At 43.8% G+C, this 27620-nt stretch overlaps 3 protein-coding genes across 5 annotated transcripts in view; 1 reads left to right on the top strand and 2 right to left on the bottom strand.

Moving 5' to 3' along the window:
- FAAP24 (FA core complex associated protein 24) overlaps nucleotides 1-18585 on the bottom strand; it is a 136263-nt gene extending 117678 nt beyond the window's left edge. Inside the window, exon 1 of the mRNA XM_077452659.1 lies at nucleotides 18459-18585. The gene's annotated coding sequence lies outside the window, so the exon portion shown is untranslated. The remainder of the gene's footprint in view (nucleotides 1-18458) is intronic.
- LOC143928040 (E3 ubiquitin-protein ligase RNF182-like) overlaps nucleotides 1-18599 on the bottom strand; it is a 32636-nt gene extending 14037 nt beyond the window's left edge. The window contains exon 1 of the mRNA XM_077452637.1: nucleotides 18459-18599. The gene's annotated coding sequence lies outside the window, so the exon portion shown is untranslated. The remainder of the gene's footprint in view (nucleotides 1-18458) is intronic.
- The window catches only part of CEP89 (centrosomal protein 89), a 133101-nt gene extending 106408 nt beyond the window's left edge, over nucleotides 1-26693 (top strand). For 2 of the 3 annotated variants that reach the window (XM_077452608.1, XM_077452617.1), the window contains 2 exons: nucleotides 18592-18761; nucleotides 26449-26693. In XM_077452608.1, coding sequence (XP_077308734.1) covers nucleotides 18592-18761; nucleotides 26449-26638 — 360 coding nt within the window. In that variant the 3' untranslated portion in view covers nucleotides 26639-26693. Of the gene's footprint in view, nucleotides 1-11509; nucleotides 12315-18591; nucleotides 18762-26448 lie in introns of those variants that run through there. The other variant, XM_077452625.1, reaches the window with a different exon arrangement.
- The last annotated feature ends 927 nt before the right edge of the window (nucleotides 26694-27620 follow it).

The raw sequence follows: 27620 nt of genomic DNA, 5'->3' as shown, positions 1-27620 counted from the left end.
ACTTTAACCATGTGATCGGCTGTGTCCAATCACAACCGGTCACATGTAAACACGGAGATGCTGGTAATCGTCTTCGCATGTAATCAGGGCACTGATCATCAGTGCCCTGATTACAATATAGTGCCAACAGTGGCAGCAATCAGTGCCCACCAGTGGCATCAGTGCCAATCAGTGGCCATTAGCAATGCCAGTCAGTGCTGCCCATCAATGGTCATCACTGCTGTCGATCATTGCCCATCAGTACTGCCTATCCGTGACACCTATTAGCACCTACCAGTGCCCATCAATGCCGCTTATCAGTGCTCATCAGTGCCACCTATCAGTGCCCATAAGTGCGGCATATCAGTGCCACCTAATCAGTGCCCATAAATGGCATCTTATCAATGCCCACCAATTCAGCCTATCAGTGCCGCCTCATCAACGCACATCAGTGAAGGAGAAAAATTACTTAATTAGGAAATTTACTGACTGAAACAACCAAGTAAAAAAAATTTTTTTTTCAACATTTTTGGTCTTTTTATTTTTTACAAAAAAAAAAAAAAACAGCAGTGATTAAATACCACCAAAAGAAAGCTCTACTTGTGTGATGAAAATGATAAAAAAAAATGTAGTTTGGGTACAGTGTAGCACGACCGCGCAATTGTCATTCAAAATGTGACGGCGCTGAAAGCTGAAAAATGGCCTGGGCAGGAAGGAGGTGTAAGTTGCCCTGTAGGCCAGTGGTTAAAAGGCTGGGAGGTGTCTTGTCATATTCGGCTACCCATCACATTTTGCTACCCGCTGGAGTGCGCATGCAGGACGCCACCATATGTGTTCCAACACTGTTGTAAGACCACTTTGCCACAGGGCCCCTTGGGGGCTCACCACGCTTCGGGCACGGCCTCGCTTCGCTCTGCATAATTACAATCTGACTCTATGTCCACTTGGCTGGTGGGGCTTCAACCTGGACTCAGGGGTGTGGCTACAAAATTCTGCGCAAGCGCAGATCGCCACAGTGTTGGGACGCATATGGCGTTGTCGCGCATGCGCAGTCCAGTGGGTAGCCAAATGTGATGGGTTGCCATATGTGATGAAACAGCGGTGTTGGCTCCAAGGGGTTAAGCTAATTGCTGCGTGTGTCAATAGCCAGTGTTTCAGCCATATTGTATGGTTTGTTTGTTTTTTTTTTCTTTCTTTCTTTCTTTTTTTGCACGTTGTCTTGCGATGTCATTAGGCGCTCGGGTACTAATAGGCTCGTATTTTCTGAAATATTTATCCCGCTCTTAATGTTCCATGTAGTACACAGTTCAGGTACGCTTCTAATTGAGGTGTCAATTGTTCGACGATTAAACACGACAGATGCGCTCTTTGACTGCCGGAGGACCCGTCTCCTAAACCAGCAGTCAAGGGCACCACTTTCCAAAAAAAAAAACATTCATTAATATTAATTTCCACTAATATTACATTTGATTGTGATTCATCCATTATTAATACGCCGGGAGATTGAAAGCGTGCATTAGCTGTCTGACAAATGTTCTTCAAGAGAGACTAAATTAGCGGCATAATTTGTACTCTCGCCACTGCGCCCCAATGACAGACTGGCATTAACGGCGCCGGGTATCATTGAACGGTATCCATGTCGGTTAATTAAAGTTGCTATCGGCTCGGGGAACGGCTCATCTGAGGGTGTGAGAGCGCACGTCCTGCAAATAAGCCAAGGAAAATCGCCGCAATGATTCCAGCTCAGCCCGCAATTAACACTTTTTCTTTTCGCCTTCTGTGTCGCCTTATCACGTCTGAGTGCACCGAGGCGTTGGGGGCAAGCGAGAGTCATACCAGTGTAAAGCGGGGTTGTGTATAAAGTAAAAAAAAAATCTATATTATTAATTTTTAATTTATTTTAATCCTGGAATATATCTATTTTTCTTTATTTTCAGTTATATTTTAAATATGAAAGCAGATATAAAAGACACAAATAAATTAACCATTTGACCTTCAAAAGATTTACCCCCCCCCCCCCATGACCAGGCCATTTTTTGCCATACGGCACTGCGCTACTTTAACTGACACTTGCGCGGTCGTACTCTGTACACAAATAACATTTTTTGTCCTTTCTTTTGGTGGTATTTGATCACCTCTGTAGGGTTTTTTTTGTTTAATTTTTTGTTGTTTTTTTTTTTTTTTTGCCCTGTAAACAAAAAAATGTAAAAAAAAAAAACAATTTTTTTTACTTTCTGCTATTTGAAAGAAAAAACAATATTTTTTTACTTTCTGCTATTTGAAAGCAAAAAAAAAAACAATATTTTTACTTTCTGTTATAAAACATATCCAGTAAAAAAAAAAAAAAAAAAATCTAATTTCTTCATCAGTTTTAGGTCAATATGTATTAGCAGAATACATATTGACCTAAAACTGATATAGAAATTAATTTTTTTTTTTTTTTTTTACTGGATATGTTTTATAACAGAAAGTAAAAAATATTGTTATAATATATATATAATAGCAGATTTTTGTTAAAAAAAAAAAAATCCCAATTAGCTTTTATAATTTATTGGTTTGCGCAAAAGTTATAAAGTCTAAACAAACTATGGGATATTTTTACTTATTTATGTATTTTACATTTTTTTTTTTTTTTTTTTTTTTTACTAGTAATGGCGGAGATCAGCGATTTTTATTTTTTATTTTTTTGCCCTGTAAACAAAAAAAACTGTCAATTTTGAAAGAAAAGACAATATTTTTTACTTCTATTTGAAAGAAAAAACAATATTTTTTTCTTTCTGCTATTTGAAAGGAAAAAAAACAATATTTTTTTCTTTCTGTTATAAAACATATCCAGTAAAAAAAAAAAATCGAATTTCTTCGTCAGTTTTAGTAAAAAAAAAAAAAAAAAAAAATCCCAATAAGCTTTTATAATTTATTGGTTTGCGCAAAAGTTATAGCATCTACAAACTATTTTTTATTTAGTTTGCATTTTACTAGTAATGGCGGAGATCAGCGATTTTATTGTTTTGCCCTGTAAACAAAAAATAACTGTAAATTTTGAAAGTAAAGACAATATTTTTTACTTTCTGCTATTTGAAAGAAAAAACAATATTTTTTACTCTCTGTTATAAAACATATCCAGTAAAAAAATAAAATAAAATTTCTTCATCAGTTTTGGTAAAAAAAAAAAAAATCCCAATAAGCTTTTATCGTTTATTGGTTTGCGCAAAACTTATAGCGTCTACAAACTATGGGATATTTTTACTTATTTATTAATTTTTTTACTAGTAATGATGGAGATTAGCGATTTATTGCTTTGCCCTGTAAACAAAAAAACTGTAAATTTTGAAAGAAAAAAAACTATTTTTTACTTTCTGCTATTTGAAAGAAAAAACAATATTTTTTACTTTCTGCTATTTGAAAGAAAAAACTATATTTTTTTACTTTCTGCTATTTGAAAGAAAAAAAAAACAATATTTATATATATTTTTTTACTTTGTTATAAAACTTATCCAGTAAAAAAAAAAAAAAAAAATCTAATTTCATCAGTTTTGTTAAAAAAAAAAAAATACCAATAAGCTTTTATAATTTATTGGTTTGAGCAAAAGTTATAAAGTCTACAAACTATGGGATTTTTTACTTATTTATTTATTTTACATTTTTTTTTTTTTTTTTACTAGTAATGGCGGAGATCAGCGATTTTTATTTTTTTGCCCTGTAAACAAAAAAAAACTGTCAATTTTGAAAGAAAAGACAATATTTTATACTTCTTTTTGAAAGAAAAAAACAATATTTTTTACTTTCTGCTATTTGAAAGGAAAAAACACAATATTTTTTACTTTCTGTTATAAAACATATCCAGTAAAAAAAAATCGAATTTCTTCATCAGTTTTAGTAAAAAAAAAAAAAAAAAAAAAATTAATCCCAATAAGCTTTTATAATTTATTGGTTTGCGCAAAAGTTATAGCGTCTACAAACTATGGGGTATTTTTACTTATTTATTTAGTAATGACGGAGATCAGCGATTTATTGTTTTGCCCTGTAAACAAAAAAATCTGTAAATTTTGAAAGAAAAAACAATATGTTTTACTTTCTGCTATTTTTTTGAAGACCTTTTTTTTTTTTTCTTCAATGGATTAAAAACGTTTTAAAAAAAAAAAACGCCGGTGAGTGGCGTTTTTGAGCGTTTATCAGCGTTAGAGCGTTTTTACAGCTGAATAACGTCTCTCAAAACCCACTAATTTTGGGGGGGTTTTTTTCAGACCCCTTCCACAACGAGGGGGTTCTGCAGGCGCTATAGCGTTAAAAATAGCGCCTGCAATCCGCCCTCAAACAGCTGCCCAAGGGCTTTCACACCGGAGCGGTGCGCTGGCAGGGCGTCGGGAAAAGTCCTGCCAGCGGCTTCTTTGGAGCAGTGTGTTTACCGCTCCTCCATCGCTGCTCCCCATTGAAATCAACGGGGGGAGCAGCGCGGCTGTACCGCCGGCAAAACGCCGCTATTGCGGGCGGTATTAACCCTACCTCGGCCCCCGCAAGCAGACAAAATGCGCATCAACACCTGGCGGTAAAGGCCGCTAAAAATAGCGGCGTTTTAACGCCGACGCTATGGGCAGCTCGGTGTGGAAGGGCTGTTACTGCTCAAAACTGCTGATAACAGCCTATGTGTGCATGGGCACATTGGATAACATGACGGAGAGTTTAATGACTGTAGAAAAAAAAAAAAACCGTCTACAGCCAAAAACAGCTGCTGTAAAAATGTCAAAAAACGTCCAGTGTGCATGAGGCCTAAGTGATGAGTGCTAAAAATATGCACTGTCACTGTACTAATGATGCTGGCTGGGAAGGGGTTAAACATCAGGGGCGATCGAAGGGTTAAATATGTGCTTAGCCAATGTTTTAGTGTAGTGGAAGGGGGGGGGGGGGTGTTTTTACTAGTGGAAGACAGTGATCCTTGTCCACAGGATCCATGCCTTCCTTACTGACAGAACGGCGGTCTGCCTTGTTTACATAGACAAACCGCGGTTCTGCCTCTCCGGGGCACGGCTGGAGCGACACTGGCTGAGGCCACATTCATCTACATACTAATGCACTGGGTTGGTGAGCAGCGCCCTTTCTTCTCTTTGGTAATGGCAGCAGAGCAATTTGATTGAAATACAAATCCTCAGTAGGGGGAGTCTCTCTCTAGTTCTGTATATGTAATGGGCAGCAAGCATCTATAACGAGAAGCGTAGCTCAAAAATTACTTTATGATAAACACGATACTTCAATGCACAATATATATTCACTGCAAATACAAAAGACATTTACTTCGAGGGGTTTTTGTTTAGAGAAAGTCCCATTTCAAGCATTGCTTGTGACCATTTGGCCCTATTAGGACCCCTGTGGAAGGCAGTAATGGGGCCCCCCAGCCATTCTATACCTTGTTAAAATGTATCCCTTTGAGCATTTGATGCCATTTGATGCTTCCCTCTTTAATACTAAAGAGTGCAAGCAGGGGCGGACTGTCAACTCATGGGGCCCCCCGGGCAATAGGAGATTATGGGGCCCCCAGGCAATCAGAGATTATGGGGCCACACAGTATACACAAACACACATACACACAGTATACAATCACACAGACATGTTTCTATTGGCTGAGAAGGTACTGGAGAGGTGGGGCAGCTATAATCTCAGGATTTTTAGACCAAAAGGATGTCGGTAAGGGACATTTCAAAGACAGATGTAAAAAAACACAGATTTTTTACATACTGTCCCTGGTTTTACTGAGGCTGGCAACCCTGATGGGGCCCCCTAGTGGCATGGGGCCCTCGGGCAGTGCCCGAGTAGCCCAATGGTCAGTCCGCCCCTGAGTGCAAGTCATTGGCATTCCGTTTAATTCGGAACACGGCACATAAACACTTTGACCTTTCCTGGCCTCCGGTCCCCAGACACTGAGCTTTGTGAGACATAAATACAAGGCCAGAGGTTACGCTCTTTAACCACTTGGGATCCGCGCTATTGCAAAATGACGGCAACAGCGCGGACCCACATTTCCGGGACTACGTCTATTGACGTGGTCCCGGTTACGAGCGGCCTGCGCGCCCCCTGAGGGGCGCGCGCGGCGCGCTCTGTGATCGGCGAGTCCGTGAGACTCGCCTGATCACCGATCCGTGTAAGGGGTCGATCCCGACCCCTTATCACGTGATCAGCTGTCAGCCAATGACAGCTGATCATGTGATAAAACGGAGCCGGTAATCGGCTAGTATTCCTCCTCGCGCTGACAGCGCGAGGAGAAAAAAAAAAAGCCGATCGCCGGCGGCCGTGTTCGGGACATCAGTCCCGATCACGGCCAGCAATTTAAACGGACACCTGCCCCCTGCCAGTGCCCACCTGTCACCCGCAGTGCCATCCTGAAATAAAGTAAGTGCCCCCCTGTCAGTGCCACCCAGCAGTGCCCATAGTGCCCACAGTGCCACCCAGCAGTGCCCACAGTGCCACCCAGCAGTGCCCACAGTGCCACCCACAGTGCCACCCAGCAGTGCCACCCACAGTGCCACCCAAAATCTGCCTCAAAGGTGCTGCACCCCAGTGCCGCCCATCAGTGCCCAGCAGTGCCGCCCATCAGTGCCCAGCAGTGCCGCCCATCAGTGCCCAGCAGTGCCACCTATCAGAGCCACCTATCAGTGCCACCTATCAGTGCCCATCAGTCCCATCTATCTGTGGTACCTATCAGTGCCCATCCGTGCCACCCATCCGTGCCACTTATCCGTGCCACCCATCCGTGCCATCTTATCTGTGCCCATCTTTGCCCATCAGTGCCGCCTTATCTGTGCCCATCGGTGCCGCCTTATGTGTGCCTATTAGTGCCGCCTTAACTATGCCTATCAGTGCCCACCAGTGCAGCCTATCAGTGCCCACCAATGCAGCCCATCAGTGCCCACCAATGCAGCCCATCAGTGCCCACCAATGCAGCCTATCAGTGCCGCCTAATCAGCGCACTTCAATGAAGGAGAAAAATGACCCGTTTGCAAAATTTTATAACAAACTATTAAAACATGATTTTTTTTTTTTTTTTTTTTGCATCTTTTTTTGTTTGTTTAGCAAAAAATAAAACTCCGAGCTGTAACTAAATACCACCAAAAGAAAGCTCTATTTGTGGGAAAAAAATGATAAAAATTTCATTTGGGTACAGTGTTGTATGACCGCGTAATTGTCACTCAAAGTGCATCAGCGCTGAAAGCTGAAAATTGGTCTGGGACTGAGGGGGGTTTAAGTGCCCAGTAAGCAAGTGGTTAATAATTGATGTTTGTGGATTATGAAGGTAGTTTTCATTGAGCCTTCTGTGCTAGAATACATACTACATACTACAGTAGCATAAATGTACTCTTTTAGTTTACTAATTTATCTAGTATTGACTGTTCTACAGCAGTAACTGTTTCCACCAGGCCCTGCCCCAAAGAACTTGATAAACGAATTGACTTGTACCCTCTCCCCCCATATCAGTGGTCTTCAAGGAGCTTATAATCAAAAGTCCTTAGTTTACATGCATACACACATACTAGGGCCAATTTAGACTGGAGACAAAGCGGTAGTAAACTCCACTTTATTTTTAAACCCTGCAAGACAATGGCATAATGTGCTAGCATGTATCGTATACTAGCACATTATGAAATACTTACCTTAGAATGAAGACCTCCAGAGGTACACTGTCTCCACCGACAGGGCTTCAGTCTTCACCCAGTTTTCCTTCCGGGTTGCTCCGGCCGTCTGCTTGGCCGAGCCGCGATGGCGGGAGTCTAGGCCGCAGCAAGGAGCTCCAAAGGGACAGCGCGGCTGTCCCTTCAGAGTGCATGTGCCAGTGACGTCACCGCTGCATGCAGTGTGAATACCTCATAAGCAGTGCAAGTTTAGGAGATATTCACTGTACCTACAGGTAAGGGTTCTTTCACACGGGGCGGATCAGTAATGATCCGCCCCGTGGATATCCGCTTGCTCAGCGGGGATGGCTCCGTTGATCCCCGCTGAGCAGGTAGAGGATAGGTCTGTCTCTGCACACTGCGCAGGGACGGACCTGTCAGAGCGCCGCTCTCCCCTATGGGAGATCGGATGACGACGGACCGCAGTGTCCGTCATCACCCGATCCGATGACGGATGGAAAGGTAGGTTTTTCCTCCGTCACACTTTTCGGTTTGGAGCGAATCAGATGTCAACGGAACGTGTCACCGCTGACATCTGACGCTCCATAGACCTCTATGGAGCATCCGTTCAGGTCCCCCTAAAAAACTGACAGGTGGACCTGAACGGATCAGCCATGTGAAAGAGGCCTCAGCCCTTGTACACACAGTCGGAGAATCCGATGGAATGTGTCCTATCGGACCGTGTCATCGGATAATCCGACTGTGTGTGGTATGCATCGGACTGATTCCGTCGGAATATCCGTCGGACCCAATTTTCCAACATGTTGGAAATATTTCCCGACCAACTGGTTCGATCGGACATACTCCGATCATGTGTAGAGAATTTTGATCGGACCAAGTGCCACGCATGCTCAGATCAAATTCCTAAATCAAAGCTATTGGCTACTAGCCTGAATGTAGTCCCATCGTAACAAAATTACGTCATCGCGTTCTGAACGATCGGATTTTTCAACAACTTAGTCCGACCGAGTGTATGCAACAGTTTTGGACACAATCCGACGGGCAAAATCCGACGGGCAAAATCCGACGGATTTGGTTGTGGAAATCTCCGACCGTGTGTACAAGGGGTAAGTCTTATTATAGGCTTACCTGTAGGTACAAGTAAAAAAGACTTTAGTACCACTTTAACTTACCAGCATGTCTTTGGAGTGTTGAAAGAAAACCTAAGCACCTGAAGAAAACCCTTCATGCAGGTGGTGCCCTCGCTGGGGTTCCAGACAAGCAATCTATTGTTGTAAGGCAAATGTGCCAATTACTAATGCTGGCCATTAAAGTTTTGAATCGAACCGTGTATGGGCAGGCTGAATGTCCCAGGTTAGGTACAGCCAGCCCGGGGGATTTACTTGCAATTATCGCTAGTGGCTATTATAGCCCCTAGCAATAATCACTGCTTCCCCCGCCCCCCCCCCCTACCGGGAGAATACAATGCCTCAGCAGGGGGGATTCCCCTGTCAGCACTGCCTGTGTTGCTGGGGGAATCGTGCGAATTTCTTTCCTGCAATCGTGGTTGCAGGAAAGGAATTTGCACCATCTGTGGCCAGTCTAGACCACTGCGCTGCCCATTTTATACCTGCATTACCTTAACCACTTGTCGCCCGCCGTATAGCAAAATGACGACGGCAACAAAGTGGTTGTGTTATCCTGATCGGACGTCATATGACATGATCAGGATAACAGAGCCGCCACGCGGCGATCAGAGATGCTATGTGTCAGTCTGACGCACTGCAACTCCGAACGTGGTATGAAGCCTCCAACAGAGGCTTACGCTTATTGTGATTTTTTTTTTTTTTTTTTTTTTTTTTTACAAAAATATGTAGAAGAATACATATCGGCCTAAACTGAGAAAAAATTTGGTTTTTAAAAAAAAAAAAAAAATGGGGAAAATTTATTATAGCAAAATAAATATTGTTTTTTTTTTTCTAAATTGTCGCTCTTTTTTTGTTTATAGCACAAATTATAAAAACCGCTGAGGCGATCAAATATCACCAAAAGAAAGCTCTATTTGTGGGCAAAAAAGGACATCAATTTTGTTTGGGTGCAACGTCGCACGACCGCGCAATTGTCAATTAAAGCAGCGCAGTGCCGAATCGCAAAAAATTGCCGGGTCATTCAGCAGCCAAATCTTCCGGGGCTGAAGTGGTTACATTAAATGTAACCAGATTGCTACACTTAAGCTGGCCATACACCTATAGATTATCTGCAGATTTTCTATGGTTAGATGGAAAAAGTGCAACAGATTTCTCCATGTTCACTAAACTGTGGATGGAGGAATCTCCCACTTTTTCCTTCTAACCATAGAAAATCTGCAGATAATCTATAGGTGTATGGCCAGCTTTAGAGGCGCCTCTCTTCTCTGGAGCTCCTCCTGGATTTTGCTTCTAACCCCCTTGTGGAGGCTTCCATTTGTGGATGGATATTTTATGGTTACACAATCTGGTCACATCGCTATAATCTTTTTATAAGGACTATAAACTGAAGGACTTATGAATAAATGGTTGTGGAACGAATCATCTGAGTTTCCATTATTTCTTAATGAGAAATTTGCTTTGAAAAGTGCTTTGAAATACAAGCATGCTTCCGGAACTAAATCTGCTCGCAATCCAAGATTTTACTGTATCCTGTAAAATTAGGAATAAGTTATCCATTAGTGCATGCAGCTAGAGAGGTCAATGCGACATGTAAAAACATATTTACTGCTTTTATACCGTGTTTCCCCGAAAATAAGCCCTACCCCGAAAATAAGACCTAGTGTGATTATCGGGGGGGGGGGGGCTGCAATATAAGTCCTACCCCGAAAATAAGCCCTGGTAAAGTTCATAAAAAAAAAAAAATTTATCCACCTTGTAAAACGTACACACTGGCATAAGGTGCAGTGTGCCCCCCCCCCCCCCGCAACGATCATGCAAAATACCCCATCCACAGCCGCCACTGACCCGCTGGAGGTCTTCTCTCCTCCCGGCTGACATCTGCGGCCCCTCCCTCTGCAGTGCTCGGAGCGGGCTGACGTCAGCGGGAATCTCGGAGAAGAAGAGCTCAGGCAGGTCACATGATCGCCGATGGCTGCTGTAAAAAGGTACTTCTCATAAAACAGCCACAAAGGGAGACACACTGCACCCTACCCCAGTATAATCCTCCCACAAAACAGACTACATAATCTTAAAAAGTACTTTAACCAAGATGTTTTTTGGATGATTAAAATGATGTCAAAATACTGATTATAATAAGACATCCCCCGAAAATAAGCCCTAGGGTCTTTTTTGTAGTCAAAATTAATATAAGGCCGCGTACACACGGGCGGACTGTTTGCCCAACTAAGTTCGTCAGACAATCCGACAAACAGTCCGTTCAAAATTAGCATGAACGGACTTGACCACACACGATGAGCAGACAGTCCGCTGAAAGCGTGCGTGATGACGTGTACAGCACGTACGACGGGACTAGAAAAACGACGTCCTATACACTGCAATGCAACCTTCGGCCGTGTAAATCCTTTCTGAGCATGCGCCATACTTAGTCCGTCCAACTTGCCTACACACGAGCGGACTGTCCGCTGAAACCAAGTTTGGACGGACAAAATCAAGTTTGGACGGACTGTCTTACGGAAATTCCGTAAGACTTTGTTCGTCAGATTGTCCGCTGAAACAGTCCGCTGAAGCCCACACACGAGCGGATTGTCCGCTGAAACACTGTTCAGCGGACTAAGTTGGGCGAACAGTCCGCCCGTGTGTACGCGTCCTAAGACCGGTCTTATTTTCGGGGGAAACGCGGTATATTTGAATATATTTTTCCTAGCCATCTACATCCAGGCATTCTTTTAACAGGTATATTTTACCTGCAGTTGACCTGCTGACACTTATTTGACCTCCTTTTAGGTGTCATCAAGGAGACTTTAAATTCCCATTGACTTGTTATAGGATAAAAGCAGCTCCTGTACACAATCCCCAAGAAGATATCTTCACCTCACTGGGCATGCTGAGGCTGGACATGGGGACTGAAAGGGCCGGTCTGCCCACCTTGTATCTAGACCCCTATAATCCAACAACTAGAAGAATGGAGTAGTCCGGATCATGAGGTGTAAGCATCTCTGTGGCAACACTGCCTGCCCTATGCGGGCCTATGTTGGCTTCGCAAAAACCTGGTCCTTGCCACAGGACCGCACCATAGGGGCCAGTCAAGGTGAAAGTCGATTCCAGGGAAACTGTCACTTTGCCCATTCAGGTGTACAAATACGTGGTGGATCGTGGGGATGGAGCTATGCTGGTAAGGTGCACTGTGATTTTAAATGTGTCTTTTTTTACTTACCGTTATGTTTTTGGATTGTGTGGGTTGCTGCAACAAAGCCGTGCAAAAATACCGAGATAAACTTTTTAATTTTACACCAGTGGTGTTCTTAGTGGGACTTTAGGCCCGGCTTCTGTCCTACCAGAGTTGAGTTTTAAGGAAACTCAAAATATAATAACTGCAATATGTCCAATGTGTGTAGAATGAGTTCACCTTCCACAAAACCGAGTACATTTTTAAACTTTTTCTTTTGTTCCCTTTTGGTCTGATAAATATATCAGTAGAATAGATCTGGAGGTGCTCATACCTCCATGTCTGATAGAGCAGTGGTCATCAACCCTGTCCTCAGGGCCCACTAACAGGCCAGGTTTTATGTATTACCTTGGGGAGATGCAGACTAGAATACTGCAATCACCAAGCAGCAAATTATATCAGCTGTGATGTATTTCAGTTATCTTGCAAACCTGGCCTGTTAGTGGGCCCTGAGGACAGGGTTGATGACCACTATGATAGAGTGTTGTCTGATGCCCGACTTACCATTACTTAGCTGATAAGTGACTGGGTGTCATCCGTTTAATGTGAAAAATGTATCTGTATGTACAGCTGTAAAATATGATACGTAATTGTGTACTGAAGTGTATTTTCATTTGTGATTTGTGCTCATGTTGAGCACCCCAAAAATTGTACCAACAGGTCTTTTTTTTTTTTGTACATCTTGTCAATAAAAAGTTTAAAAAGAATACTTATAAATACATATATCAGTAAAAGTAGTTTGTTCAATGGTTCCAAAAACAATACCTGAAGATCCTGCCAAAAATTCAGTGAGCGCCTAACGTCTGCTTTCTGCAGTGATTTCTCAAGGAATGTTAGCAGCGCTATTCAGGTTTCATCTGTGAACACCTTCCTCCTCATAACCTCCATAAACTCTATAACATTGGGGGGGGGGGGGGTCTATAGTCCAAATCAAGAGTGACCTTGGTGATAACACTGCTCCTCCATTCATGCCCCTGGACGACGTCAATCTGTGACGAAACTAGTCGGGCGGACGACGTGCTGAAGTCATTACAACATAAGAAGTCCCAGAAGCATGGGCATTTTTAAGCTATCTGTACCAGCCGTTATATATTTTCATATGCAAGGGAGATGTTCTCTCCTTTTTAAGCAATTTAATTATGAATAAAATGTTGTTGGATGATACACTATGTGGAGCATTTTTTTTTCCGAGTGAGACCTCCTTGAGCCTATGAAAATGAGGGGCACAGGAAAGAGTTTATACAGGAGTTCGGTGTACCGAGCAGCCCAAAGGCCCTGGCAGGGTAAAACAGCCATTGGCGTTGTTGACCTCTTGCAGGTCAGATCCATCTGGTAAGCAGACATCCTTCCTTTGGTGATGGTCACATGCGGTGTTGGTATTATATGGGACTTGGAGTAACTGGAATATCCTGTGACTTGAGAATCCTAATGTGTAAGCCCTTGTACATACGGTCGGACATTCTCGCAACCAAATCCGTTGGATTTTGTCCGAAACTGTTGCATACACACGGTTGGACAAAGTTGTCGGAAAAATCAGAATGTGGTGGCGCTATTTTGTTACGATGGGACTACGTTCAGGCTAGTAGCCAATAGCTTTGTTCTAGGAATTTGATCTGAGCATGCCTGGCACTTTGTCCGATCGGAATTCTCTACACACAATCGGACAAAGTCCAATCTGATCATGTTGTCGGAAAATTTCATAGCCCAGCTCTAAAACTTTGTTGGTCGGATATTCCAACGGAAACAGTCCGATGGAGCCCACACACGGTCGGATTATCCGACAACACGGTCCGATCGGACATTTTCCGTCGGAATGTCCGACCGTGTGTACAAGGGCTAAAGCTTCTATCTTTGCACCATCTTAATCCTGCACCTGCCTCCCTTTACCTCACAAGACTGTGTTGGATTGGATACTCACCCTCCTTGTTAAAATATACTGTCGAATGAGGATTTTATCAAAGCATTTGCAAGTGTATTTATCAATACTATATGTATATGCATATGGATAGTATGTTTTACTAAATGTTCCACTGCGACTCTGTTTTTATACTCATCCTCCATAGATGCAGTATTGTGGATGTTGTCACCCTAGAACAGGAAGTGTGTTCCTGGTTGGATCACCAGGTCCAAAAAAAAAAAAAAAGTGAAAACCTAATGCATTAACTACATCTGAGGACCATTCAGTTGCAATATATTATATTTTTGTGCTAGATACACTTTAAGTTGTTCACTTCCCCTTTACTGTTTTTATTTTTAAACAACATTCCAGTTCTCCATTAGAGTGTTTTTGGCCCTTAAACATGGGTGGATCATTTTCGCCGTCGATGAGCTCTCTTCAACTCTAAATTGCTTAATACATCATAGAAAACCTTTTAGTAATGTTCAATTCAATTAGTGAGGCCAAGGGGTGCAGCACATCGGATGAGGCGATGCAACGTTGCCTTAGAAACCAGTTTTTTTATATTTTTTTTTATCAATGAGAAGGATGTTCTGTCCAAGACCATCTCCCATGGACTGTAACACTTTCACAGATGGGGGGGGGGGTCACCATCTTGCCTTGCATTATGCCACCAATCCCCCGTGGCATCAGACGGGTTAAGCAGGCATGACTATTGCTGGTTGGGCTCCTGAGAAAGTACTGTCTCTCTTCTGGATTGCAGCCCGCTAGATCTACCGTCTTCCTATTATCTCCGCTATGGGTAAACCTTAAACGATGCAGTGGTTAATAAAAGCTAGATATGTACTCCAGCCAACTTAAAAGCAGATAGGTGTAGGGGTTTTTTGATGGGTTGAATTATTCAGGAGCCTGCTCTTCATTCTTCTTTTTTCTTTTCTTTTTTTTATATGGATTAGACAATTCATTATGTCTCATAATTAATGTACACATTCACATCCTTATTCCTTAAGTAACCGTTTAGCTTTATGACCTTGAGCCAAAAGCTTGACATTGATTATAGAGCTATTGCTATTCCTGGTCTGCCAGCAGTCTACGGGGGTTCTACCACTGCTAACATGCATGGTTGCAGGCATTAGACTATATTCTGGCAAAGGGGCTTTGATTGGGTTCCCATATGCTTCCAAATGACCACAGTTTTTACAGGTCACTCCATAATATGGCAATCTGACAAGGAAAAACTACACATTAGCCGTGGGTCCCGTCAAAGACAACCATGACTCACGCCATTGCTTTCAAAAGCCAAAGTGGCCATTGAGGACCCCTATATGATATAAAAGGCATCTAAGAACAAGTGACACAAACATGCAGTTGCTGCTCAGTTTGATTGGTTATTTTGTGCTACACCCCCATGCACATTGTACCAGCGGTTACCATTCCTGGTGGGTAACTTGTGTGATAGGGAAAATGCTTAGTATACTCCTCATCCTGGACCTGGGCCTCCTGGACACCAACAGGGCCCTAGGTTTTGTGGCTGATACGGCTCTGAGTGTTGCAGTTGCATGCAGAATTTTTTTTACTTTTGGGTGCAGACTGTGTCGGTTTAGACACCGGTCCTACAGAATTGGGCCCAGGTGGCTGCCTCAATCACTAATATGGTAATCCTCAATCGGTGAAGCCCCTTGGACACCTTTAGGGCTCTAGGTCCTGTTAGAGATGGGGCTCTGACTGGGGCAGTTGCAGTTGCATGCGGAATATACTTTTTTTTTGGTACAGACAGTGGCAGTTAGGCACAGGCCCTACAGAAGTGGGCCTGGGTGACTGCTTGAATCGCTGATACGGTAACCCTCCATTGGTCAAGCCCCCTGGACACCTGCAGGGCCCAGAGTCCTGTGATAGATACAGTTCTGACTGGTGCAGTTGCATGCAGAATATAATTTTATTTTTTGGTGCAGACTGTGGCAGTCAGACATGGGCTCTACAGAACTGGGCCCGGGTGTCTGCCTGAATCACTGATGTGGTAATCCTCAGGTCAAGCCCACTGTACAGCTGCAGTCCCCTAGGTCTTCTGGGTGATCTGGCTCTGGCTGGCACAGGATATTATTTTGTGGCAGCCATGGATCCCCACAGGAGGTCTGGGCCCTGGGCAGCCACCGGAGTTTGTCCATATGGTAATCTGCCACTGTGGGGCAGGGCCAACTGGTCAAAAGGCAGCAGGGTGCCCACTGATGCCCAGCATGACATTACAGCCAGCAACAGCTGTCTATAGACAGCCCCCTTCCCCCCCCCATCAAATGTGATTAAGAGTCCTCATGAAAGCGATGTATGTATAGTCTTCCTGTATCTTTTTATTTATTTATTTTGCCTACAGTAAAATTAATAACCTGTATAGCAACCCATAAATTGGGAGCTGTAGGGGTAACACTACACACCATGTAATCGGGGGCATCAATGCTCTATAATTAAATAGATGATTAGTTATAATGCCAGTTGTAAGACAGTTTCAACACTGCGTTGCAGGCTTTGGGCTCATTCTGTCATATATCTTTGTTACAAAAAATAAAGAAAAAAGGAATATTTAAAAAATGAATGTTTACCAGTGGTTTGTATTTTGGCCCACAGGTTGGCAGTCTACCATTATGGCTCATTTATGGTAGAGGTGCGGTTATATGGCCCTAACATGGCAGGAGGTTTGCTTTAGACTACACACAGTAAGACCCCATACACACTATTCGATTTTCTGCAGATTGTTGTCTTCAGATTTACCAAAACCTTGTAGTGCAAGGGCCTGCCTGATTGCATACAAATTGAAACTCTTATGCCGCGTACACACGACCGGACTTTCCGGCAGAAAAGGTCAGACGGGCTTTCGACGGAGCTACAACGCACTTCCGAGCGAACAGACTTGCCCACACACGAACGGACTAAAGTCTGTTTGAAAGTCCATTCGTTTTGAACGTGATGATGTACGACGGGACTAGAAAAGGAAGTTCAATAGCCAGTAGCCAATAGCTGCCCTTGCGTCGTATTTGGTCAGCATACAGACGAACGTTTTTCCCGAAAGGAATTGAGCCCGTCGGACAGATTTGAAACATGTTCTATTTCTAGGTCCGTCTGATTTTTTTAAGAAAAAAAGTCAGATGAAGCAAACACATGATCGTACTATCCAATGGAATGATTCCGTCTGACCTTTTCTACCATAAAGTCCGATCGTATGTACGCGGCATTAAGGTTCGACCTCATATTATATGGTTTTGGTAAATCCAAAGACGAAAATCTGCAGAAAATCTAATAGCGTGTATGGGGGCTTTACCTGTTAACTCTGCAGTGATTTATATATATAGCTCTATATCTGCAATGGCAGGCTGTTACTACTGATCACATTGGGGTCTATATTTATGTTTGCACTACAGACGCGTACAGACCTGCTTAGGTGCATCCTTTACAAACGTGTATGCATTAGTCGGCTCCTATCTGAGCAATAGAGTTGGCGCTTTTAGTGCGCCTTTGTTGCGTTCATCAATAAAAAAAACTTGTCATAGTAAACCAGCGACCTAAAGATCTGATCGGCCTGTATTTGCTCAATTCACTGGTAGTAAATTGTCTCCTGTATCAATAAACACTGGGCTGGAATACATAAATTGGACATATAATAAGGCTATCAGTCATTTCTATTACAACTTGGCGCCTATACGGGCAAATCTATTGTTATCAATAAACACTGGGCTGGAATATATGAATTGGGCATATAATAAGGCTATCAGTTATTTCTATTATTATTATTATTATTATTATCTATTATTATTATTTCTATTACAACTTGGAGCCTATGCGGGCAAATCTATTGTTATCAATAAACACTGGGCTGGAATATATGAATTGGGCATATAATAAGGCTATCAGTTATTTCTATTATTATTATTATCTATCTATTATTATTATTTCTATTATTTCTATTACAACTTGGCGCCTATGAGGGCAAATCTATTGTATGTGCATCAGACTTCCAGGTCTTCTAATTTCATAAGCCTGCAGAGGCATTACAGCTGACAGGCTGTAGATAGGGGGTCTGTAGCCTATAGCTCTCAAGAACTACAAGTCACATCATTCCCTACCAGATATAAGTGATTGCTGTAAAACAGGCTCATAAACCCCTGTGCTTGCGATTTTGAAAAGGAGCCGCAAGTCCCAGCATCTTTAGCCAGCGTGGGACTACAAGTCTTAGCATATTAGGGTGATTGACAAAGAATGCTGTGAAACAAAATGTATGATATTCAGCACTACTAGTCCCAGCATACCTAAACAGTTATTGCAGCTTTCCATACATGCATGGCTAGCCAGGAACATCTGCTGTCAGCTGAAACTTCCTGTTTTTATTGTGGGGGGGGGGGACTACAAGTCCCAAAAAAGCAACAGTAGCCTTAGAACTGCAACCTGTAGCCATCTAATAATTAAATAACTACAAATTCCAGCATTGCCCTAACAGGACATACTGGGGATTGCAGTCCCTTGACAGCTACAGGGCACTCCTGCAATAGGGGAAGAATGGGGGGAGAGGGTGAGGAGGATGGAAGCTGAATTAGGGGGTTGTAAAAAAGATTTGATAGACATACCTGACTTTTAAGGTGTCAGCGAGACATGCTCAAGCAGCAGCTGGCAGGTAGATTTGAGCGAACATCTGTGCGTTTCTGCAGTCATCCTGAGATCTGTCAGGCGTTTACCCATGTCACTCTTCCCTGCTTACAGGTGTACAAGAATAAAGCAGCCAGTACAGTGCGAGGAATCACTCACACGCTGAAGGAACAGGGGGAAGATTTTGCTGGGAAGGCGGCCCGCTACCAGCGGGAGATGAAGCACCTCCAGTGGCTCCTACAAGACAGGCAGGATGCGTTCGATGAAGTCTTGCAGCAGAAGAGGTAAGTCAAAGGCAAGACACAGCCAAGCAATTAGATGCCGTCGAAGAGAGAGAGAGAGAGGTGGAGGGGGGGGGATGCAGATGCACTGCTGGGGGGCACCGTCCCTTTCATCCCAGTCCCATCTGCCAGGGGGTGGTGGGGCTTTACAAGCTGTGCCTCTATTCACACGGAAAATGGAGGTCTCCTTCTCTCCCCCCCTCCCAGCTCCTTGAAGATGATCATCAACTACTGACTGCAGAGCCTGTGTCTTCCCATTCCCTGATTGTGTGGTCCTTTTCTTGTGATGATACTGCTCTATACACCCCGCTGCACGGAGGCTGTGTGTACATCTTACTTTGTCAATATCACTTATAAAGCCACAGAAGGGGAAGTGACTTCATTTGGTCTCGGGAGCAGATAATTGGCTCATTGATGGTAAGGCTGATAGAGGTGGAAACGGAGAGAAGGATCCTCCTGCCAGTAGAATTAAGGACAGGCTTTCTTCTTGTCATTAGACATCAGCGGAAAGGTGCGTCTGGTAAAAGTTGCACGGCGGCAAAACCTTACAGCCCTCGCCGCTGTTGTTGGCGAAATGCAGGCTTTGTTTGACCATTAGTCGTGCGTGTTCATCTGTGATGAGGGTAGTTCATCTGTGTAAAGGGTAGTTCCTACTAAAACTGCCATTTCTGTTACATGTCGGGTCTGGTGAATCACCCACTGGTTTCTTACATCCCCCCCAGTAGCTGTAACAGAGATCTCCCCTGGGGGGGGGGGGTTCTGAATATGCTTTGCCCCAATACACAGGTTTCTTCTGCCCAATGCCTCCCCAATAAACAATGTAACTAACAGGGAGCCCATTGGTAATTCCTGCAACAGGTGGGTGGAGGTAGGAATTCAGGAACAAAAGATTTGCCTTCCATATTAAAGTAGAACTATAGGCAAAACTTTTTTTTCATTTTGGATAGAGCAAGGGAGGGTTATAACCCCTCCTAATTTTTTTTGTTTTTTTGTTTTTGGCATATGTGTCCCAATACAGAGATTCCCCTTCACTTCCTGTCCCATAGACAAACAGGAAGTGAGAAGAAATCCCTGCAAATTAAAGTGGTTGTATACCCAAATTTTTAACTTTTACCTACAGGAAAGCCTATAATAAGGCTTACCTGTAGGTAAAAAAAATATCTCCTAAACCTGTACGGTTTAGGAGATATTCCCCTCGGTATGCGCCGCTGACTGCAGCGGCGCATGCGCACAAGGGGGTTCTTGCCATGAAAATCCGGCAGCGGCCGACCGGCCGGACTGAAATCTCCCGCGCGCATGCGCGGGAGAGACGATATCGCGGCTCCGCCCACTCACAGCGCCGGAGCCGCGATACCCGGAAGAAACGCCGAGGGAGCATGTCAGCTCCCTCGGCGTGGATCGGGCCAGATGTCGGGGCCTCGTTCTAAGGTAAGTATTTCATAATGAGCTAGTATGCGGTGCATACTAGCTCATTATGCCTTTTGCTTTGCAGGTTTAAAAAAAAAATGTGCGGGTTTACTACCGCTTTAAGGGAATTCCTTGGGGACCCCCCAGATCATCAGAACTAGTGTCCCCATTGGAAGATTTCCCCTCTATTGCTTTTCTAAGGACAACCAAAAATTTGGGATTTTCTTTTAATTTTACTTTCAGTGATAATGGTAAACAGGATAGGTGAATCTCCTTAAAGTTGTTGTAAACCCTTGTGTTTTTTTTCACCTTAATCCTTATAGGACAGTGATGGCGAACCTTGGCACTCCAGATGTTTTGGAACTACATTTCCCATGATGCTCAACTACACTGCAGAGTGCATAAGTATCATGGGAAATGTAGTTCCAAAACATCTGGAGTGCCAAGGTTCGCCATCATTGTTATAGGATATGCATTAAGGTGAAAAAACTACTGGCAGTGACAGCGCCCCCCCCCCCCCTCATTTTACTTATCTGAGCCCCGTATTTCCCTCGGTGGAGACACGCTGTCCCTGCACGGGGTTCTCAGCTCTTGATTGGATAGATTGATAGCAGCGCAGCCATTGGCTCACACTGCTGTCAATCAAATCCAATGACACCGGCGACGGGGGGGGGGGGGGGGGCCGAGTCCGGAATTTGTGTCTATGGACGCCGAATGCTGGTCTCAGGAGCACGCCCGCAAGGTAACCCCCCCCGGGAGAGCGCTTCTCCTAGGGGGTTATTTGATGCGAGGAGGAACCGGGACCCCAGAAGAACAGGTTCGGGGCCACTCTTTGCAAAACAAGCTGCACAGTGGAGGTAAGTATGATATGTTTGTTATTTTAAATTAAATAAAAAAAACAAAGGCTTACAATCACTTTAAAGTGGTTGTATACCCTTTTTTTTTTTATATATATTTTTACCTACAGGTAATCTTATAATAAGGCTTACCTGTAGGTAAAATTAATATCTCCTAAATCTGTACAGTTTAGGAGATATTCGCTTTGCATGCAGCCGCTGACGTCAGCGGCGCATGCGCCGTGAAGGTCCGGCAGACGCTGCCGGAAAGAAGTCTTCCTTGCACATGCATGGGAGTGACGACATCACGGCTCCGGCCACTCACCGCGCCGGAGCCACGAACCCGGAAGACACGTCAAGAGAAAATGTGAGCTTCCTTGGCGGTGACCGGGATCAGCTGCCAACGCCTAGTTCTAAGGTAAGTATTTCATAATGAACTAGTATGCGGTGCATACTAGCTCGTTTTGCCTTTTGCTTTACAGGTTTTCTTTTTTTAAATTTAGATTTGTGCGAGTATACAACCGCTTTAACCCGGGACAGCAATAACCCGGGACAGACAGCAATAAAAACTGACGGGGCTTCTAATCCTTCTCCACTCTATCCATAACTAAAAAAAAAAAGGTTTGCCTTTAGTTACACTTTAAAAGAGAAGTATGGGAATTTTTTTCCCCCCATAATTATACTTACCTAGGTGGATGCAGAATTGGTTTGATGCTGCATCTGTCCCCGCCGCCTCTGCACTGAGAACAGAGTGATTGAGCACGTTGCCGATGGCAACGTTCTCTCAGCTCTCTGAACAGAGAGCTGCTGCCTGTCAGTCAGCATCTCTCCGCTCTGACCTACCTCCCACCCCCCACGCGCTCACTGGAGCGCAGAGCTGTGGAGGGAGCGGGGAGCAGCCGTCTCAGGCTCTCAGTCCAGGCACCTGGTGGATCCAGACTTTATTGTCGGGATGACGTGGTGCCTGGACTGATCTTGGTGACGTCAGCAGAGAGCAGGACTTCAGACTGCTCTCTGCTGAAAATGGGTCACATTAGTACAGTGACAGTGAATATTTTTTTTAGCACTCATCACTAGAGCTGGGCTATTTTCTAAAAGAAAAAAAAAAAAATCAGCTATTTTTAAAATTCGATTCAAGTTTTTTTTCCATTTTTTTTTTCATGGACACCGCTCTGGACTAGGCCGAAGCCGAGGCCTCGCCTAAAAATTCCTGCCCGCAGCGCCTCAGGACTGGCGCGTTGTCTGAAATTTGCTGAAATTTTGAATTGATTTGACCTCTCAACTCAATTCAAGATTTAAATCGATTTTTTTTCCCCAGCCTTACTGATCACTGTAATAATGTCACTGGTCGCTCAAAAGTGTCCATTTAGGTGTCCAAGTTGTCCGCCGCAATATCGCAGTCCCGCTATCAGTCGCCGATCTCCTCCATTACTAGTTAAAATAAAAAAATATCCCATTGTTTGTAGAAGCTGTAACTTTTGCGCAAACCAATCAATATACGCTTATTGGGATTTTTTTTACCAAAAATATGTAGCAGAATACATATTGGTCTGATTATATGAAAAAAAAATAGATTTTTTTTTATTGGGTATGTTTTATAGCAGAAAGTAAAAAATATAGTTTTTTTTTTTTTTTTTTTCAAAATTGTTGCTCTTTTTTTGTTTTTAGCGCCAAAAATAAAAACCGTAGCGGTGATCAAATACCAGCAAAAGAAAGCTCTAAAAAAAAAAGGGGGCATTTATTTGGGTACAGCGTCACAACAACCGCACAAATTGTCAGTTAAATCGACGCAGTGCGGTATCGCAAAAAATGGCCCGGTCAGGAAGAAAAGAGGGGGGATAAATAGTTATGTTGGATGGCCGGGGGGGGTTGGGTCCACATACAGTACTTTTGGCCATATATTAGGTGTGATGGTCCACAGCCAGTTGGTCAGGTATTACAGAAGATCGGTGTATAGATAGTAAACATCCTCATCAGTAATGAGGATACAGAGAGAGATGAGCGCAAATCTGTTTGTTGTTGAAAAGTCCTAATCAGATTATTATTATTTTTTTTATAGCCATTTGCTGGCCAATTATATGGAAAGCCTTCGAGAACATTTATTGCTGTATATTAGCTGCGAGTCGCGTACTTTTCCCCCATCTTTCTAGAACGAGATTAGGAACATTATGGCTATTATCTGTGAGAGCCTGCAGAGGACCTGAGGAATTAAGTGTTATGGACGGAGATAAGAGAAATCCATCACCAAGGACGCAGGCAGAGGCAAACTCCGCATCGTCTCCCCGGCTCCAGCAGCCAATCTCAAGTTGTCAGGTCGGGGACCGGCTCATTTGCAAGCCAGATGAGATGCTCATAGACCGGGTACCTGCAGCGATGAAAGAGAATCATCCTCCTTGTTATTCTTACAGTTAAAGCTTAGTGACCCCATTGTTTTACATTTCCTTTAATATCTGTATAATTTAAACATCGGCGGGCTGGTAATATCTGCTGCCTGGGCTTGTTCACACTAAAAACCATGAACAATGCATGTGTTAGAGTAATATTAAATTCTTCCCCCAATTACCGGTCCAATAACTCCATCTTAGGCAGCGGGCATCGGGCAGGGGCGGACATCAAAGGGCGGCGTGGATCAGGGTATCGGCAGACATCAGGCTGCGGGGGCATTGGGGTAGCGGCTCCTGTGTCTTCTCCACCTTGCTTTTGAAAGTTTTGGAAAAAATATATATACCGTATTTATCGGCGTATAACTATAATAACTATTATAAGGGGGAGGTTTCAGGGAAAAAAAATTTTTTTTAAGTAAGATACTTTGAAGCAAAATGAGGGTCAGTACCCATCTGCAGCCTCACAAGTGCCATTAATGCAGCAGCCTCATCAGTCCACATCAATGCAGCCTCACCAGTGCCATCAATGCAGCAGCCTCACCAGTGCCATCAATGCAGCAGCCTCACCAGTGCCATCAATGCAGCAGCCTCGCCATTGCCATCAATGCAGCAACCTCGGCATTGCCATCCATGCAGCAGCCTCGGCATTGCCATTAGTGCAGCAGCCTCAGCATTGCCATCAATGCAGCAGCCTCGGCATTGCCATCAGTGCAGCAGCCTCAGCATTACCATCAATGCAGCAGCCTCGGCATTGCCATCAGTGCAGCAGCCTCGGCATTGCCATCAGTGCAGCAGCCTCGCCATTGCCATCAGTGCAGCAGCCTCGCCATTGCCATCAGTGCAGCAGCCTCGCCATTGCCATCAGTGCAGCAGCCTCGCCATTGCCATCAGTGCAGGAGCCTCGCCATTGCCATCAATGCAGCAGCCTCGCCATTGCCATCAATGCAGCAGCCTCGCCATTGCCATCAATGCAGCAGCCTCGCCATTGCCATCAATGCAGCAGCCTCGCCATTGCCATCCATGCAGCAGCCTCGCCATTGCCATCCATGCAGCAGCCTCGCCATTGCCATCCATGCAGCAGCCTCGCCATTGCCATCCATGCAGCAGCCTCGCCATTGCCATCAATGCAGCAGCCACACCACCAGTGCAGCCTGATCAATGCCCATCTGCAGGATAGAGGGGACGGGGGGGGACAAACGCCAACAGAATACATACAGTGAGAATCTCCTATGATAGACAGAACAGTGGTCCAGTGGCGGCCCAGGAGACGGAACTTCCTATTACAGAGGCCGCCAAGTAAACAGGAGAATCTCACAGTATGTAATCTGATGGGGCTCGTTCCAACCGCCTACCTGTCCCCTCCGAGGCAGCTAAAATTTAAGTATTGGCGTATAACATGCACACCCTATTTGCACCCGATTTTCAGGGTGAAAAAGTGTTATACGCCAATAAATGCAGTATATATTTTTTACTTTGCTACAAAACATATCCAATAAAAATTTTTAAAAAAGCTATAAATATAAATTTAGGCCAATGTGTACTCTGCTACATATTTTTGGTAAAAAAAACATCCCAATAAGCGTTTACGCAAATGTTATAGCTTCTACAAACTTTGGTATATATACTGGAATTTTTTATTTATTTACTAGTAATGGCGTCAATCAGTGATTTATACCATGAATTTGATATTGCGGTGGTCAATCGGACACTAACTGACACTTTTTGGGGACCAGTGACACTAAAACAGTGATCAGTGCTAAAAAATATACTTTGTCACTGTACTAATGACACTGGCTGGGAAGAGGTTAAACATCTAGAGCAATCAAAGGGTTAAATGTGTGCCTAGCCAGTGTTTTGGTGTACACAGTCTGCTGTTTTTTTTTCTAGGGGAAGAAATGGATTCTAGCCCCTGCTTTGCAGGAACACAGAATCCATGTCAGAACGGCGACCTGCCTTGTTTACATAGGCAGATAGCTGTTCTGTGTTCTTTACTGACGATCGGCGGGTGCCTGAGGACATTGAGTGCCCGGCACCCGCAAATTGGCTTGAATATTCACAGCATAAGTGGCACACGCACACACACTCCCTATAACTAGAGAAGCCAAATAACGTGTGTGTATGTGTATGTATGTATTATATACATATATCTCTATATATATATATATATATATATATGTGTGTGTGTGTGTGTGTGTGTGTGTGTGTGTGTGTGTGTGTGTGTGTATTATATACATATATCTCTATATGTATATATATATGTGTGTGTGTGTGTGTGTGTACATATATATACACACATACACACACACACACACACGTGATCTGGTGCACAGCTGCTGCCCAGTAGCGGCAAAACTGCTATGGGGCGGTCAGCAAGTGGGTAATACTCCCCTGTGACATCACCAAGCCAAATCTTGCAGGGGTAGCTCACTTTCTTTTCACATGGGCATGCCCCCAGAACTACATTTCCCAAGAGCCCTATTCCCAACACACAGTGTGCAGGCAGGCTGTTGGGAGCCTAGGTGCCAACACTGTATTGCTGGGAAATAAATCAATATATGTATGCAGAGAGGGGCACATATAGACAGAGTTCTTGGTCTTGTCCCCACCCCCTCCTATAGGGGCCTGCAGTGGGTGGGGCCTATTTGGCCCCTCCCACAGCTACGCTTTCTGCTCAGGCTATGTACAGCACAGTGATGATGTCACGGCTACTTTTACAAGGTAATATCTGACTTTGCAACGGCATTTGGTGCACACATAGTGGATTTATATCCTATGTGTATATTAAGGAATATATGTCAATGATATTTTTATGCCCGAAGTTCAGCTTTAAAAGTATCGAACGTTTTGTGCCGGGGAGAGAATTCACGCACACATCTATCGTGGCAGCCACTCAGCCCTTGGCAGATAAAAAAAAAATAAAAAATGTTTTTCTAAAATAACCTTCTTCTCAAAAGGCTAAAAATAAACCAAAGCGGAAGGAGCCGATTGTAATTTCAGACTCCTTCTTTTTTTCTTTTTTTTTTTTATCTCTGTGAAACAATTGAACGTCTTTTCTTCTTCCAGACAAGTGGAAGGTGAACTTGAAGTCATCTGGGAGTCGGCGTCCAATGAGAACAGACAACTGAAGACGCTCTTACATGACACCCCGAGGCAGAGCAAGCACAACGTTGGCGACTTCCAGCACAACTCCGCCATTGGCTTCAGTTACTGCGAAGTGAATTCCTTCTCTCACCAGGACGAGCCGGCCGGCTAGAGCCGAAGGCGAGCCGCTTATCTCCATAATAATAAATCTCATGTTACTTTTCTCATTTCCGTGAGTAGTGTGTGCCAGGGCCAGGATTATGCTCTTCTCAGTAGCTGGGCTTGGCGTTCTCATAGATGGCGGGCCAATCTTTTTCAATCAAAATGGTTGCCAATGGCTGAGCGGTTTTGATTGGCTTGTTCAGTTGTGATGCCGTTTTTTTTTTTTTTACTAGCTTTTCTCATTACAAAACTCCAATGGACACAAGGAGGAGTCTCTGCTTCCGAGTGACTCCAAAGCCCACAGCCTGCCCTCTGTGGGCGCAGGTGCCAAGCCAGATGGAGTTCAATATGTGCAATAAAGAGAAGGACCGGCCGAAACTTTATCTGTGTTTGATAAAAATGTATTGCTCTGGTCAAAACACAGAAGGTCCATCCAGACACTCCAAACTGACGCGTTTCACCTAGAAAGGGCCAAAAATGATCTACCAAGGCAATTTTTTACAATTTTCGCACACATTTTAAAATTTGCAGTTTTTTTTTTTTGCTTTGTTTTGTTTTAAATAACTTAACCTTTTTTGCTCCCGGAGCCGTTTTTGTATTTTTTGCACACACACATTTAAAAAATAATTTTAGCCCTAAAGATGATGTGAAACCCCCAAACGTTCTATATTTTCTGAAAGCAGACACCCTAGAGCAGGGTTAGGCCACCTCAGGCCTTCAGCTGTGGGGAAACTACAAATCCCATCATGCCTCTGGCTTTAGGAGTCATGCCTTTGATTGTCGGGGTCTTCCAATGTCTCATGGGACTTGTAGTTTCAAAACAGCTGGAGGGCCGAGGTTGCCTACCCCTGCCCTAGAGAATAAAATAGGGGTAGATCATAATTTTTTATGTCACGCGATATTACCGTAAAGGTCTAGGAAATGCAAAATTTCTGTAAAAAACACACTAAAGTGATCTTAAAGTGGAAGTAAACTCCCCTATCGTTTTCAGC

This window comes from Lithobates pipiens, unplaced genomic scaffold (genome assembly GCF_037356315.1).
Source record: "Lithobates pipiens isolate NorthernLeopardFrog02 unplaced genomic scaffold, aLitPip1_a1.2 Scaffold_10, whole genome shotgun sequence".
Lineage (NCBI taxonomy): Eukaryota > Metazoa > Chordata > Amphibia > Anura > Ranidae > Lithobates > Lithobates pipiens.
The sequence above is the reverse complement of the archived record's forward strand: the minus strand, read 5'-3'. Positions and strand labels throughout refer to the sequence as shown.